Here is a 16240-nt window from a genome sequence, read left to right as displayed (position 1 = left end):
CCAATGACGTGAAACGCGGAGATTTCCCGATAAAACATGCCGACCACCGGGTTGGCGAAAAACAAAATGGGAGGCCATGTGTGAATTTCCGCAAAAAAAAAGAGACACTTTGACTAGGGTTATAAGCATGGTTGAACAATAAAAGTTTGTGTCGTGAAAAAAAAATTATTCCCGGGTATCCAGCTGTAGCTTATAACTTGTTATTACTACCCCATGTTCTGAACGTAGCAACAAACTATACGAATGGTAGCTTATAAATTTGATGGGATTGCACAAAATACATGTGTGGTGTCTGAAAATGGGGTGGTTTGTTTAAAATGAGGAACCGTGTCATGATTTTTCTTGAAAATGATACAAGTTTTGTAGTGTTTATAGTTTGTTCACAATTTTGCAATGAATTACATTGAAATGTGTATTGAATTGCATACAGTTTGTGCGAGCTGATTATGTTGTACTCCCAAGTTTCTGTTCTTGTAGGGGGCGCATAGTAGAAAAATCAGGTGCATACAGTATAAGCTGCAATTGTTTAACAGTAAAGGCAACAATTTAAAATTTAATTTATTAATACTCGTAATTGTGTTAATACTCGTAATCGTCAATGAGATTTGTATTTGCATCATCAAAGCCAAATGGTTCGTAGCGTCCCTCTGATGTAAAGTATCCCTTGTCCGTGACGGGTCTCAGACGCTTTCGTTGGTGAATGGTGGTAATGTCGTCCAAAATTCCTGGACCCCTCTTGAATCGGAGCTGCGAGGCGATTAATGGCTGCACAGAACGATTAGCAATGTACTCTCTCATCTGAAAACAGTTTTGTTTGGATAAAATTAATATATTAAATAGTTGTTACCATTGTTTCCAGTGCTTCAAAATTCACTTTCTTGGCCGTTTCCGAGTTTAGCGTCACCCCTTTTGCCTTGACGAAATAGTCTTCTTCTCCTGTGGCAGTTCTCCTAACCAGTGTTCCATATACTTTTGATGCTACCGTGACCACTTTTACCAATTCACAACCCGATGCAATCTCGTTGGTCATCATTCCGAGACTCTCTCCTTTCAAATCTCCGAGTAAATCTGTTCCTCTGTCCTGACGGAATATAACAGAATCCGTGTCTGAAAAAAAGATCATTTCTCGCTTTTTGTAAAATACGCATTACCACAATAAATGAGACGGTCAGATCCAATTTTTTCGAGAGCAGTGTAGAGGCGAATTCGTGCAGCTGATGTGGTGAGTGCCCCGTAAACGACATTAGTCAGTTGTCCAGTTTTCACGGCGCTATTGGTAGCTTTTCTAGCAACGAGGACATGATCTTCATCCCATTCGTCAAATCGCTTTGGTTCATATCCCGGTTCGTTGAAAAAGTTGCCAATAGCAATGTGATCCTTGGTCTTGATGATTTTCACTTCCACCTTTCCGGGTCTTTGCGCAAATTTGCCTGTAAAAGTACACATTTTGATAGTTTTTCTGATACACACTAAAATTACCCCAAGTACTGTTGAGAAAGAGCTTGGCAAGACTTCGAAGTGCTGGATTCACTGCAATCTTACAGCCATCAATTTTTACTCCATCATTCAAATAAATGTTTTCAATGTGGGCTTCCTTTTCCTCGTCAGTCATGTCAGGGCGCGGCCATCCAGAGGCTTCGTGCTTTTGCTTGAGAAGAGGCTTCATGAAACTGGCAAAGAATCCACCACGGAACCACTTTTCGTCTGGCCAATGCCACACTTCGTGGTAACGGAGAATTTTGTATCCCTTATCCAAAGCCAATTGAAGTTCGTCGCTACACCATACTCCAGTCAGGCAGCGGTCAGAAACAGATTCATGGCAACACTTTGCAGTGTTTTTGGTTTCCACACAAGTCCGGCACAGTGGGAACACGAGTTTTCCCTCATCACGGTACGGAAGCACGGGAGTAGCCAAATCTTTGGGTGCTAGAGCACAACAAAACACGAGTCCTAAACGTTTTAGAGTTACAAACCTTGCTAACATTTAAAATTACAAACCTCGATACGGCAATACAATGGATGAGACTGATTCAAAATCTTTTGTGATTCGGATCGGCTGGCCTTCTGGATACATGGCTCCCATGATATTGACCCAAGGGTATACAGAACAATAGTCATAGTACTCGAGTGTACTTGTGTCGTCAGCTTCGGCAATGGATTGGAACGGCTGTGTTCTTTCACCATACATGGCATTACGGGGAATGAGATTGTGAGCGTGGCGACACTAAACATGTAAAAATTGAAACAAATCTCGTAAAAACACTTACATTCTTGAAAAACTTGTTCATATCTCTATTCTTTTTCAGCTCTGACTTGATTTCGCACTCCCAGATTGATGACACTGTGAAGCCTTCCTGCTCGAGTAGAGCTTTTCTTGCCATTGTTGCATCATACAGTTCTTCCATTGTAACATCAATCCTTTTTGGACACTTTGCCTCACGAGCTGGATAGCAGAATTTACACCCGTGCCACATGCATCCATACACCTAAAATTGCAAGTAGAAAAAAAACATTTACATTTTCTCGTTACCTCGAAAATTTCCCGTGTTTCCGTATTATATGCGTCCACATAATACTCGTGTCCCTGTACTGTGATTTTTTCCTCTCCTCCTCTCAGAGCATGCACGAGTTTCAAATCAGGGTCTAGGTGTTCTAACCATCGAATGTATTTGAGCGCAATTTCAGAATTGTTACGCCCAACAAATCCATTTTCTGGTATGTACCCCACTACGCCCTTTTTGATGTGCTCGTGCTTGAGAACAAAGAGAATGAAACTTGCCAACGTACAAGACTGGATGAAAGGGGACCACCCATTGAACATTTCTTGACATAGCTGAAAAAAGAGTTGGTACATTTTTGAAAAAAAGTAAAAGAATTACCTTCATGTATCGACAGACAGAAGCGGTTAGGATTTCTACATCGTTGATGCAGTACTATCGAACTTGTTTATTAAAGTCAAATTCCTGGCCATAATTTTCCTCGTACCATGTCTCCAATTTCTTCTTTTCCTTTTCCGACTTGAACTTTGGGTCGTAAAACTCTATTGGAGGCAGAGTGGACAGCACCTTGTTGTAGTTTTCCGGCGTGTTGAATAGGTACGGAAAATGGCCCTTGTCTGCGATCGCAAGTCCAAAAGCTTTGGGCATGTCGGCGAGTCTCATTGGCATGAATCGAAGAGAATCTCGAAACGTCAGGACGTTTCCCGGGGCTACCTTGACAGTGGCATTGAGAATGGTTGATCCATTGGAGATGAAGTCTGGGGTTGACGAAAATCGTTTTGTCATTGCCTTGAGCAAAAAGATGTGGTCATATCTATAAAAAGCTTGTTTTTAAAAAGAATACGTGTTTTTGTACATACCCTCCTCCATTGTGTGCAACAATGTAGGCGTTCTTCAAACGCACATCACTTGATAAGACGTCAATGAACGCATCCACCACTGAATCTGTGTTTTCAAAGGAAATGTATTGGACGGGGCCACAGTGCTGACAAGAATCTCCGAAACATGTCTCGCACACAAGACGATACGCCACCGCATTAACTTTGTGGGGAAGTAAGATGTCATCTAGAAAAAAAAACAAAAAGGTGCAAACAATTAGAATACAACAATTTACCTTCAAGATCCTGTCCTGCTTTGGCCACGATGCATTCGAAATCGTAAATCACCATTGTCCATTTTTTCTGCTTCTCTAGAGCCTTTCTTCTTTCTGTTTCTGTGGGCAGAGAATGAGTACACTCGTGTTTCGTCGTACGAAACTGTGAGCAAACTGGGCAATAATGAGTAGCATGGCATTCGTGTTCTTTTTTTGAATATTCGTTGCGTTGATGAATTTTTTGACAAGTGTGGCATCTGTAAAAAAACTCTATATGGTAGTGAACACGAGTATTTGCAACTTACTTTTGGTATTTCTTACAGTGAGACAGAGAACTTTTTGAACTTGACAGCTTGTGAGCATCAAAACATTTTTCGTCAAGAAAGTAAATGTTGCAATCGTTACAATAAAACGATTTGGGTCCTCGAGAAGCCTGACAGTTGTAGTTACCGCAGCGCTGACACTTTGATTTGCATTTTTTCCAGTGTTTCGCGTTGACTAGTGATGAGCATTTGTGACAGAACCTAGTGAAATCAAAGTTAGGCTTTCATGTTATAATATTTGTGCAGGGAGGGTTCGTTTTACTCACCACAGTTTAGGTAGACCGGACATTCGTCACCGCTCACCGCGGCAACTCATTTACCGATCGGAGGTGTTGGGATGTTTCAGGGTTAGTAAAGTAGGTTACGCTTTCTTTTTACACTTGTTAGGATAAAAAATTCACAGTTCTCACAATTCACATACTATTCTATGTAAATCTGTCTTTAAATCATTGAAACAAATGTTTACTGTTAATTAACTTACCTCAGACCCCAGTCTTCAATAGTGGGCTTGAAAAATTCATAGTGGTTGTCGGCAAAGAATAACCCAATGAACCCATCTCCGTCTGTGATGATGTTTTTGTCGTCCTTGGGGACGCTTGTATCACCTTCGTTAGACCACAAACGAATGCGGTATTTCGATAAATGTGCGGCAAGCTTGTCAAAATCATCAAGCGAGTGTTCCTCACAATTGGAATCCATTCCTGCATCTGTCAACAGTTTCTTGGCGGCTTCAAGTTGTCTTTTCGCCCTCCCTTCAGCACTTATCTAAATGTATTTTTCAAAAACCTAGAGTTCTCATGTGAACAACTTACGTCCATCCGGGTGAGACTAATGTAGCGACGGTGCAACTTTTCTTTTTCGACTGGATCTTTTTCATTTTTGTAATCACTCCACACGATGCCAACTGCCAACGCCTTGGGAAGACAATGTCCCTCTCCAGCGATGAGTCCCCATTTGACACCAAACTTTTTCTTTAAATTTTATCATAAAATATATTATGTTGATAATTCACCTTACCATAACTTTTGAACCAAGTGACTCTTTTGGAATATTTCTTCCTCGTCCTGCCATTGACTTCTTATCCCGTTCAAAAATCTTCATGGAGATTGTCATTCCGTCATCCAGGCTAATGTTCTTGTTTGATTGCATGTGGTTTGCAATCGTGTTGCAGAGGAAATGACCGTCGGCAACTGCATAAGTCTGGTGCATAATCCAGAACCCATCATCGGCTCGATAGCCTGGATGACGCAAGCTAAAAATGGAAACATGTCTTCTCTGTTACATAAAAATTACTTACTTTAGCCAGTATTTTGTACTGGATAGGTTTCCTCCTGCTTTTTGAATCATTTTCCGAATGAAAATGTCAAAAACGTTGGCCATGTGGTCGTCAAGGGAGACTCCTTGAGGAAGAGCATCCAAATTTTTGAACTGTAGACGCTGCGGAGGCATCTTTACCACATCCAAATTTAGCCTCTTGAAGTTGAAATCCTCTGTCACTTGTGCATACCTCCTGAGGTATGTCAACTCCTCATCGGATGGAAACTTTGTACTCTTGACGCTTCTCCGTGGTGGAGGAGAAGGATTAGCAATGTTGGAAGGGCCAGCTCCATCTAGACACGAAAAAATTATTAAATTTCAACTAGTGAAAAATAACTTACACTGATCAAAACTGTAGTCTTGTGGGGTCCAGAAATCGTAGTTGATTGGAGACGAGGGGGATGGCAACTCATGGCAGTCAAAATCAAAAAACCAGTCTTGTGGACTATCAAAAATAAAATCGGGAGAAAAGGTAGAGTTATTTGGAACGGGTTCCATTGCTAGCTTCAAAATGAAGATTTCGCACATTAGCCCCCTTTTAAATGAGCTAATTGTCCTTGAGGTGGGGGGAGGGAGGTGTCAATCATTGACATGTGCGTAGCGTTCTTTTGCGCACTAATGAGGGCGCCTGTAATGTTATCTATAGATCTGATCTTATTTATGTGAAACATTTATTCAAATGATTCAAACGAACGGTATGATACTGTCGGCTTCCATATGCATCTGATGTTAAAGATATATTTTTTAGCCATTTAGCAGTTCTACAACACATTTCCGTCTGTGACTTTGATTTTTTGATTTTTATGTGGAGTTCAACATCTTACACCATTGCGATGCCTCTCCCACTTTTGTGCTTCCCATACCTCGTATTGAAAAATATTCTTCTGCAGATGAGTCCACATGACATGTAAGTTTGTGTTTTTTAGCAGAAAAAATTTGATGTTTTTGCAGGGTCGCATTATCATTTTGCTCAAAGAAAGCATCAGGCTATGTCAAAAGTGCAATAAGACGACAATACTCGTTGTCAATAGAGTTTGATAGCGATAATGAATTCGATGTAACCATTTACCGCAACGCGTGTCCAGAAGTAAAGGGTATCATAAGCGTTGGTGCAATGAACGAAAGATCTAGAAAGAACAGTCTTTGTCGCTGGTCGAATAACGTTCTGTTTGATGGATTTGAAATTACAAACCAATTGATGGATTTGTGCTTTATCCAAAGTATTGGTAGACTGGATCTTAATCTTGAAAAACAAGAAGAAGTTGAATACGTTACCAAATGGTTATCCAACATATTCGTTGAGAAATGTTCAATCTCTACAAAGAATCCTGTTAAAAGTTTCAGTGTGACTCAATTTTTGGAGAGTGTCCAAGTCTCAAAAGCATTATCTGTAGACTTGGAGACTCTAGACGAGTTGGTTTATGAGAGGGTGTTTGATTTGGATGAAATCATCATACCAGGAACATTGAGGAGTTTACTGGATATGAATTGTGCCAACATTCATCTGTATGGGGTAATCTCCAATGAAGATATGAATCAGTTCTTGAGAGGATTGTATGATGGTTGCTTTGACAAATTACGTAGAATAGAGTTTTACGTCAATCTACGATGGCAAAAACTTTTGGCTGGTATGTCAGTGTACGAAGATTGCGAGTGTAAGATTCCCATAAAGTATGAGTAGGCAATCTCTAGAGTAACCGTTTACAATATTGCAGGCCACTATACCGAATGAAGACCATCTACATTGAAAACCGCAATGGGGTCAAAGCAAGTATTGAAAGAATAAAACAAGTAGAGGACATGTACATGTGTATGACAATCAGATGAAATTGTTAATTGATAGAGAAAAACGTCACCGGACACAAAAGTAGCTCTATGAGTAGATGTGCTCTAATACAGCACTCTTTGTATGTTTTCTCATTTGAATCTGCTTCCTCACTTGTCGCTTGTGCTGATTGAGTGTTTTCATAGTAAAAGAATAAATTTTTTATAACGAGAACTTTATTCACAATGAATTATAAATGAGGTGCTGTTTGACATGTCCGTTCGAAATTCAAATATGAATCTTCTTGACGGCTTTGTACACATTGTATGCGCCGAATAGGTTCTAATTGATCTCAGAGAATTCATATTATTCTGTATACAGCAAAAAGCTTTATTTTTGGTGTATGAGATTTTTATACACTTTTGGCTCCGCCCACTTTCTGACGTCAGCATTGTTTCCTGTAAAGTTATGAAAAGCATCATTCTTGCTTTTTTCAACGATACAAATCGGTGACTGTTTTTATTGCTCTCATGGATTTCCTCGACCCAAGTCCTACTGTTTTCCCGATGGTTCATCCTTCGCAAATTCCGCTTCCTCTAAACCAATATGACCCTCCGCCAAGTCAATTTGCTACTGACCATGACGGAGAATCGATTCCAGAGTTGCAAAAAGATTCAGGTACGAACGATTTACCTGTTGCTTAAAAACTATTGTCTTTTGCAGGGTCGATGGTGAAGAAACTCTTTAAGAGTCGAAAACAACTCTTGGAAACTCCTGTCAAGAAAGTTCCCATCTCGAAACCCCGAACAACAAAAACAAAGAGGGTTTCGCAAGAACAATTTGGAGAAATTAGTTTTGACGGTACTTGCTTTCTGTATGCAAAGTTTTTATTCATCTTGATATTTTAGATGCCCCACTCAGGGTTATTGACAAATCAAAAGGGAAATTGGATGTAGCTGTGATGAAATGTTGTGCAGGAAAGCTGTTCTGGACGTTTGAAGAAGGTAAAATGATTCTTAAAATGTGTAACCGATGTGTGGACCTCAATAGAGGTTATGCAAGAATTTTAAATTGATTCAGTTTTTTGAAATAAAGATTTTCATGGTCACGAACAGTTTTTTTGACATTGAATGTCTTTTTTTTCATCGTGAAGAGTGAGATTTTAATCTTGACCAACCCAACAAGAAACATTCTAAAATCACTCGTTGGCACCCACCCGTACGCTATAATTTCTCTGTCGTCTGTTTCTCTCAACATTGGGTCTCTCCTTCCTAAAGTACAGTACACCCAATGGAAAAAAACTTACCTGGAACAGTATACCTACAATTACACTCGAACTGGCAAAACAATTGGCTAGACCGCGACCGATGTATAGAGAATACAACAAAATACAACCAAAATTTGATACACTTTCTTTTCTCTGCCGTCTGTTTCTCTCCACGTTGTGTCTCTCTTTCCTAAAGTACAGTACCCCCAATGGTAAAACTTACCTGTAAAAGTATACCTACAATTACACTTGAACTGGCTCAACAATTGGATTTCTCGGCCATGAGCAATATGAAATGAAAATTTCTAAAATGAACTAAAAACTAAACAAAATTCAATAACAAAAAATCTGAAATTTTAAGACTTGAAAATGAGGAAAATTTTAATAAATTGTGAAAAAATTTGACAGAAATTGAAATTTCGTAATGAGGGTAAAAAACATGATTAATAATCACAATTAATGACTTATCATAACTTATCATAACTTATCATAACTTATCATAACTTATCATAACTTATCATAACTTATCATAACTTATCATAACTTATCATAACTTATCATAACTTATCATAACTTATCATAACCGCGGAGATTGTAATCTCCGCTACGGGGTATCCCTCCATTTTCGGAGATCTTATCTCCGACACGGTGTATCCCTTCATTTTCGGAGATCTTATCTCATGATGACTCATGGTGGTGGAGAATTTTAGTCCCGAACACTACTGTGATGGTTGCGGTAACTCCTTATTGACCTGTAAACCGGCTTTAAAATTATCTTTGGCGACAAGAACACATTTAATTATGAGAGCACAGTTAAATGCCGTGATTACCAAAATTATTGCAAAAAGAATAAGCCGGTTCACATGTCAATAAGGAGTTACCGTAACCATCACTCAACTTGAGCATCTTTTTAGTAGGTTCTTGGCAAATTTAGGAGGTTATCACGATAAATCTCTGTTGTAGGCGATGCGTTTCACATTTCTCTGAGTTTCCCAATCTTGTTTTTCAATAAAACTCGATAAACAGTGTCTGCAGACACGGGAAAGTTCATTTCGACATTCATTTTAGGAGCATTGGATCTTAGATTCGAAGCAAACTGCACGGTTCTGCGTTTGTGACAGTCCGAAAGCGTGGATGTCCTTCCGAAATAATCTTCGCCCCATAATTTACTGAAATCACAACCTATGGACAGAGTGTACCTCCCGAACAGGTTGTTTCGTTTGAAATTTGACTGATTGAGGAATTTTGTGCATTTTGAGTGTCCATTCGGCATTTTTCATTATCGGCCGGCAATTTTCTGGGACCCATCAGTGTGAAAACCAATAAACTAGCAGAAAACACAGTTTCAATCTGAATAATTCAAAGAAAAATCAAGACATAATGCAAAAAATGAAAAGTGGCGTATCATTTTGTGGATTGGAAAAAACGAAAATATTGAAAAATTAGAATTTTCTCAATTTATTATATCAAATTTGTTTTTGTTATGAAACTAGTAAATACTTATAAAGAGTTTTCAATACGGTTATGCAGAGTGCGGCCCCGGGTCCCCGAGACCCGGGTCTACCCGGGTAGTTCTACCCGAACCCGGGTTTTGGGGCTCGGGTAACCCGGGTATTCGGTTCGGGTACCCGGGAAAACCCGGGTATACCCGGATCGGGTAATACCCGGGCCGGGTAACCCGGGTACCCGGGTATTACCCGACCCGGGTTACCCGGGTTACCCGGGTTTTACCCGGGTATTACCCGGGTATTACCCGGGTATCTAGGTATCCAAAGTTGATTGTTTTGCTTATTTTTCAACATTTTGTTCAATTCTAAAGCATGACAACTTGTTTCTCCGCTTTTACTCCGCCAGCAGGGAGAAGAAAATGATGTTTTTTCTGGATTTTTTTTGCTCGTGATTTTTTCTTTAGTTCAAGTTTTTTTTCTCAAAAACCATCAAGTTTCTGTTGTTTAAATGTTTTTGCAATCAATTCTGTACTTTAGTAAAAAAATTCGAAACTTTCGAAAAATACCAAAAATTATCAAAAAAAAAATTTTTTAATTAATTTTTTTTAAATTTTGTACTGAAAACACAACCCAGGAGAACTCCTGAACCACATTCTTGCAAAAGAAAGCAAAATCTGTTCTAACATTTTACAAAACTGCTACCTGATAAAAACTGCATTACCCGACCCGGGTACCCGGGTATTAACCGGGTAATACCCGGGTCGGGTATCGCCCGGGTAACCCGGGTTTACCCGGGTCGGGTTTTGTCCTACCCGGGTAATACCCGACCCGGGTCGGGTACCGGCGGGTTACCCGGATCCCCGAAAAACCCGGGTACCCGGGTTTTTGTCAAACCCGGATCCCCGGGTATTACCCGGGTTTTTGAGCCCGGGGCCGCACTCTGCGGTTATGGACAAGATTTCATCATTTCTCATTTTTGAGATTTTCAAAATTTTGAAGGGTGGCGTATCATTATGTGGAGCACTGTATACAGAATACTTCCCAAGAGCCATTTATGGGTCTCAAAGCAAAAACGAACACAATCGCACTCTCTGAGAAAATATTGATTTTTCGTTTTTTTCGGTTTTTCCAATCCACAAAATGATACGCCACCCTCGTTTTTTTCGTTTTTTTCTTTTTTTTTAAATGAAGTTGTTTCACTAAAACCGATTTTTGCGTCATTTAATTGATTTTTCCAGTAATGGGCCTAGGAAAACCATTGACAGAATATGAGAAAGGCAGAATTGACGCCCTACGTGCCCAACGTCTAAACTTCAGTGAGATCTCAATAGAAATGAACCGATCGAGAGATGTTATCCGTCGATACGTATTGGACCCGGCAGGATATGGTCAGAAAAAATCCTCCGGCCGACCATCCAAACTCTCGGACAAAGACAAGCGGAGAATCGTTCGGGCCGCATCCAATAGCACATTGTTGTTGTCAACTATTTCCCCAAAGACAAAATTGTCGACAACTGAAAGGCTGAATGATGAGCCCCACATGGTTTTCCCCGCAAAACTAGGCTCATCATCGCCTTACTAATCTCTTATTTCAATATTGTTCCAATCTGTTCACTAATTCACTTTATTTATCTCTTTTCAATCGCCTATTATCAGGAATATTCAATTAATTATAACTTGAATTACCGCTCTAAACCCATTGGGTCAGTAAACGCGCTCCACTCAGCCGCCGCGCGTCCTCATTGCTCAGTCTAGCCGACGAGTTGTTGTTGCCTCTTCCGGTCGTCCGGTAACGTGACGAGTGTGAAAGTGTCGGCAAAATAGATCCTATCATCTTTCCGGACTATTTCAGCCTATTTTATGCGCTACTGACGCTTGGGAGAGTGAATAATCGCCCTTTTTAGGCCCTTTAGGCCATTTTCTAGCGATCCGCGGTTGTGACCGCTCATTCGTCTACCTTTCGACCCGCGGCACATCCAGCAGGACGCTTATCTAAATATTAAATTATACTAACTAAATCTTTCGTAAAATAAATGGGTCATTGTCTTAAAATTGTGTTCTGTTGTCGCATCGCTCATTCTCACACTTACAGCCGTTTATTCGTACATTTTAACCAGTTAGGGAAGATTTTATCCGGAGCTCTGTCTGTCTCCGACCGCATTTATGGCCCGCCTCCACATGGTGCATAACGACCGTTCATTCTTGTAATGATTGGCCAGTGACCCGTCGATCTCTCTAATTTATCGAGAGAGCGGCGCTAACTGTAAAAAGAACCGAGTCGGCTTCCCTTTCTGTAAAAATCAAGGCTAGTGAGCAGCGATGGTGACATCAGAATACACTGATCCATCAAAAACCTTAAAAAATTTAAAAAATTAAAAAATTTCTCGTCAATTTCTCTTATATTCGCGTTATTCTCTTCCTCTGCTTCCGTACATTTCAATCCGCGGCTGAAATCTCTTCAAACTCGACTACAATACTGTCAAAGAAAAAGAATTCATCGTCAAGGAGCGAAAAACCTGTACAGAGAAGTCACGAAGGATATTCGCAAGAAAAATTAGCCGTCGCAAGCTCAAGTTCGTAAACAATTCCATTCGACTCGTGTTTTCCCCGTGGAATTCTACGAAAAATGGTTGAAATTGAGCTGAAACGCGATAAATAGATCGGTTGGCCTCCGTGAAAAACATAAAATTAGCCGTCGCAGTCTCAACCTCGTAATATAATCCGTATGATTCGTGTTTTCCCCATGGAAAACCACGAGAACGGTGGAGAAAAAGAGCTGATAAAACGATAAGTCGATCGGTTGGCGTCCGTGACAAAATCCCATTGGGTAAACAAAAACATCTAAAAAACCTCGATTTACATTGCGTAAGTCAATAAAATTGTCTCAATAAGTCACATTTTTTGTGCGAAGAGCGATTTTTCAAACCAAATCTTTATAAAAAAGAGCAAATTCCATCATCGGAATGCTCCAAATCACTCATTCTTGAGTCTCCGTAAATCGACACCGAATTAATGGTTCAATCGGACTACGGTACGCAGTGCGCGTGTCATTGTACGCAATGCGCGTGTCACTGCGGACCATGATACACATGAGCTTACGCGCAACCGAAATTAAATAATTTCGCGCTCGGCCTAAAATATATGGCCTAAAATATATATAACACCAGGAGGAAGCCATCGCTGAGAGACCTGACGGTCCTATGAAGGAAGAGGAACAAGAGCAGGAAGGAATCGCCGGAAAGGATCAGCCGAAGAATGGAGAGTCGGAGACGGAGGAGACGGCTGTGAGCGATGCGGAATCGGGTGAATCGAATGCCCGTGAACCACAAACGTTCGGAATTTTCGACGTTAATATTGAACCCCTGTTATCCTTTACTCACGGTAGACGCGAGTTTGAATCCTCCCGATCTAGAATAAATCAGATTTTTAAAAAAGGTATCAAAACGGTATAGTTTCTTCGCAATTCAATAAAAAGTTCCATCTATGAGAGAACATGAGAAAATTGAGCCGGTTATAAAAAATAATGAGTTGGGGCGGAAAAATACAATTACCTGGGAAAACATTGAACGTTAAGTTGGAGAAGAAGGATTCGCGGGAAAACAGAAAAAAAAATCTTAAAAGGTTGGCTGTGTGGAAAAATGAATTGAAAAATTTTAGAGGTGAAAATTATGAAATATAAAATTATAATATTTGAAAAACTGGGTTGGGCAAGTCGGGGTATTAGAAAAACAAAAAATTACAAAGTCCATTGAAAATTGGCGTGTGATATGATTGCACTATAGTAGCTCAAACAGGGTTACACAAAATACTATGCAAAAATGGACCAGGAACCTACTGGAATCATGTTGAAAAATTGAAATCATGTTTTGAGAGGAAGTACTGGCATGAGAAGCGAGTCTTGATGGACATAGCCGGTTTATAGAGCATCTGGAAAAGTAAAATGGGTTATGAGTGTATGACTCGATGAAGCTATTACCTTTTAGAAACCAGTACAAGGAGGTGAAAACGAAGAGTCGACGAGCGGGACGAGAAAAGAAACCAAAATGAGACGTGGTGAGGAGATTCTGAAAAAAAAACATAATAGGTAAAGCTATGAATCAGAACTCACTATTGTTGTCCTCTAGCCGCTTTAATCAATCCGATGATCCCCACTGATGAATATTTGGCTCGTCGGAGGCTTGAAAACTCCCAATTCTCCGCGATGCACTTATCAAGGAACGTCTCACGATCCCCCAATATCTCATGTGGGTTCAAATTTTGGGTGGGAAGTGGTTTCAGACGTTGACTACCGCAGAGACCAATATAGAAATTGTCTTCTGCACGCTCCTTGTAGTCTTCTTCCAACGATTTTTCAAAATTGATTTTGTTGTAAGCGACTTCCTTATTCACCAACATCTTATCTTGCGTCGCCAGCAACACCTCTTGCCACAAGGATTTCACAAAAACCGGAAGATCTATTGGTTTGTTGAACTTTCCGTCCGCAGACTCTTCTCGAAAATTTCGAAAGTTTGAAATCAATCCAGCCTTCCTTCCTTCCTCAAGCAACGACTGGTACCAACAGATGAGTGCATTTCTGTCCAAGTACTTTTGGAACTCCGGGTGGACATTGAATGCATAATCGTCTCCTGGGCAAGGAGGATTTGCCCAGAGATGTCCGTGCTTAAATCCTTTCTTTCCCATGTGCTCGAAGTATGCCAGAATCAGTTGAGAGTACACTTTTGATGGCTTTTTTGAAGTGGAAGTCATCCATGGCACGGAATCCAAATAATCGATAACGCACCAACTCTTTCCGGCCAGATTGTGGTATTCTTGGGCAAACATTGTGAAGAATGCCACGCTGATATTATCAACAACTTGGAAAAAGTATATGGCACGTGCCACATAGTCCACCGCACTCCCATACTTCTTCTTGGCATCCTTCTGGTAAAAGTCTGGCATCAAAGTTCTGGTTGTAACCGACTTCTCTGTGGTGAAGCTGGCAACAGAGACGTTACCTTCGTTCACCAGCTTGTTGGCCGTGTCAGCAAGAAAAACATCGATCTCGCAGTTTGGATCTGTTTCGAGTATCCAGTCACGTTCTCCTCCACTGCAATTCTTGCACACGAATGAGCCTTCGAAGTGTAGTGCACACACTCTGTGAAAGGAGTCCCCACATTCCGAGCAATCAATTGTTTCTTCGCATTTGTTGTTGGTATTGACTTTCTTTGTCCATTTATCCTTATATACATCTGCCGTGTCGAAGCAAGACATGCAGATGTTTTCGGCCTCTGGTTTTGCCTTGCTGCACATGTACTCTTCTCCTTTCCGGATCCTGCATGTATCCTTCTCCTTACACTGTCGGTTTGACGTGCCGTAGGAGATATTTTTATCAAGCATGCAGCACGAGAGCATTGTGGTCTGAAAATATTGAATTAAAACTTCAAACATCTTTAAAGTGCTCTGGAAACTTACCGATCCTGAAGGGCGTTCCGGGTGAGGTACAGCACTTTTCGAAGCTCCTTTGATGCGAGGAGGATTTTTAGATGAGCTTGGTTCAGATTGTCTTGCAGTCTCCTCTTTCTGAAAACAAACATGTTCTTTTTACAGTGTTTCTATGATCCATTCGCCGGTGGCTGACCGCTCACTCAATGTTCGGCTCGGGGACGAGGTATGGGTCTCGTGGCGACTACCGTAGTATTATAACTTTTTTGGTAAAGTACGGTAGAGACCCGCCTTAAATCGAAATTCCGCTACGAGACCCACACAAAGATCCAAACTTTGAACAAGAGGTGAGCCACATTCGAATGGGTAATGGCGTTCCAACTCACCAGTTTCGGGGCATGAGCCATAATCCCATTCTCCTTCTCACTTGAACCTCTTTTGGTGTCCATCTGCTTTACATCATCGTCATTTTCTTCCTGAAAATATAATAGTCTAGTTTTTGTGAGCAATACAAGTAGCACAACTAACCAGCTCAGTTTCAGCATCACTAACAACTTCTGTGAACTTTTTGAAGGAATTCGGAGTTTTTTCTTCACTTTCCTTTCTTTGTCTTTTACGACTTCGCTTCAATTGAACCTTGTTCTGAAAGAACGATTAGTATATGAAAATATTGATTCGAAAAATCAATAACTTACTGTGCTCTTCTCGCTGTCAGCAACTTCATCTCTGACAACGATGGGTCCAGTTTTGTGTCGTTTGTCTTTTTGACACTGAATCCTTGATTTTGGAACTCGCTTCTTTCCTTCTGTTGAACTTCTCATTCCCGTTCGACACATTTTGAGCTTCTTGTTGTAGTGCCTCTTCAGGTGCTTTGTGAGGTTACCTTTCAGTCTGAAAATCCGCAATGCATGAGTAGAGTAGAACACAGATTAAAAATAGCTAAGACTAGGAAAAGCAGTTAGAAAAGAAAGAACATGCAGAATCGGAACTATATACACAAGACTGAGACAGTGAACGGCTGGGGCTTAGTAAAATTGTCACAAAATCGAAGAATTGAACAAAATCACAGCGTGGCGAGACGTAAGGTCCGCAACGAACAGATTTATTG

The 16240-nt window shown here is 40.5% G+C and overlaps 3 protein-coding genes across 3 annotated transcripts; 2 read left to right on the top strand and 1 right to left on the bottom strand.

Moving 5' to 3' along the window:
• Window positions 1–6064: 6064 nt before the first annotated feature.
• Window positions 6065–7058, top strand: GCK72_007533 (uncharacterized protein; the record flags this gene model as incomplete). Its single annotated transcript, XM_003091411.2, has 3 exons — window positions 6065–6138; window positions 6183–6902; window positions 6947–7058. 3 exons carry the CDS (start codon window positions 6065–6067, stop codon window positions 7056–7058), a joined length of 906 nt encoding a protein of 301 aa, XP_003091459.2.
• Window positions 7059–7526: 468 nt separating this feature from the next.
• On the top strand, window positions 7527–8071 carry GCK72_007532 (uncharacterized protein; the record flags this gene model as incomplete). The annotated part of the gene is made up of 3 exons (XM_053726278.1): window positions 7527–7674; window positions 7720–7857; window positions 7905–8071. The coding sequence occupies 3 exons, from the start codon at window positions 7527–7529 to the stop codon at window positions 8069–8071; spliced, it is 453 nt and encodes a 150-aa protein (XP_053590472.1).
• Window positions 8072–13818: 5747 nt separating this feature from the next.
• GCK72_007531 (uncharacterized protein) lies at window positions 13819–15968 on the bottom strand (the record flags this gene model as incomplete). Its single annotated transcript, XM_053726277.1, has 5 exons — window positions 13819–15108; window positions 15163–15270; window positions 15519–15608; window positions 15661–15774; window positions 15828–15968. The coding sequence occupies 5 exons, from the start codon at window positions 15966–15968 to the stop codon at window positions 13819–13821; spliced, it is 1743 nt and encodes a 580-aa protein (XP_053590471.1).
• Between the last annotated feature and the right edge of the window lie 272 nt (window positions 15969–16240).

Source organism: Caenorhabditis remanei, chromosome II, assembly GCF_010183535.1.
Source record: "Caenorhabditis remanei strain PX506 chromosome II, whole genome shotgun sequence".
Taxonomy (NCBI): domain Eukaryota; kingdom Metazoa; phylum Nematoda; class Chromadorea; order Rhabditida; family Rhabditidae; genus Caenorhabditis; species Caenorhabditis remanei.
Note: the sequence above shows the minus strand (reverse complement) of the source record. Positions and strands in the feature narration are given on the sequence as shown.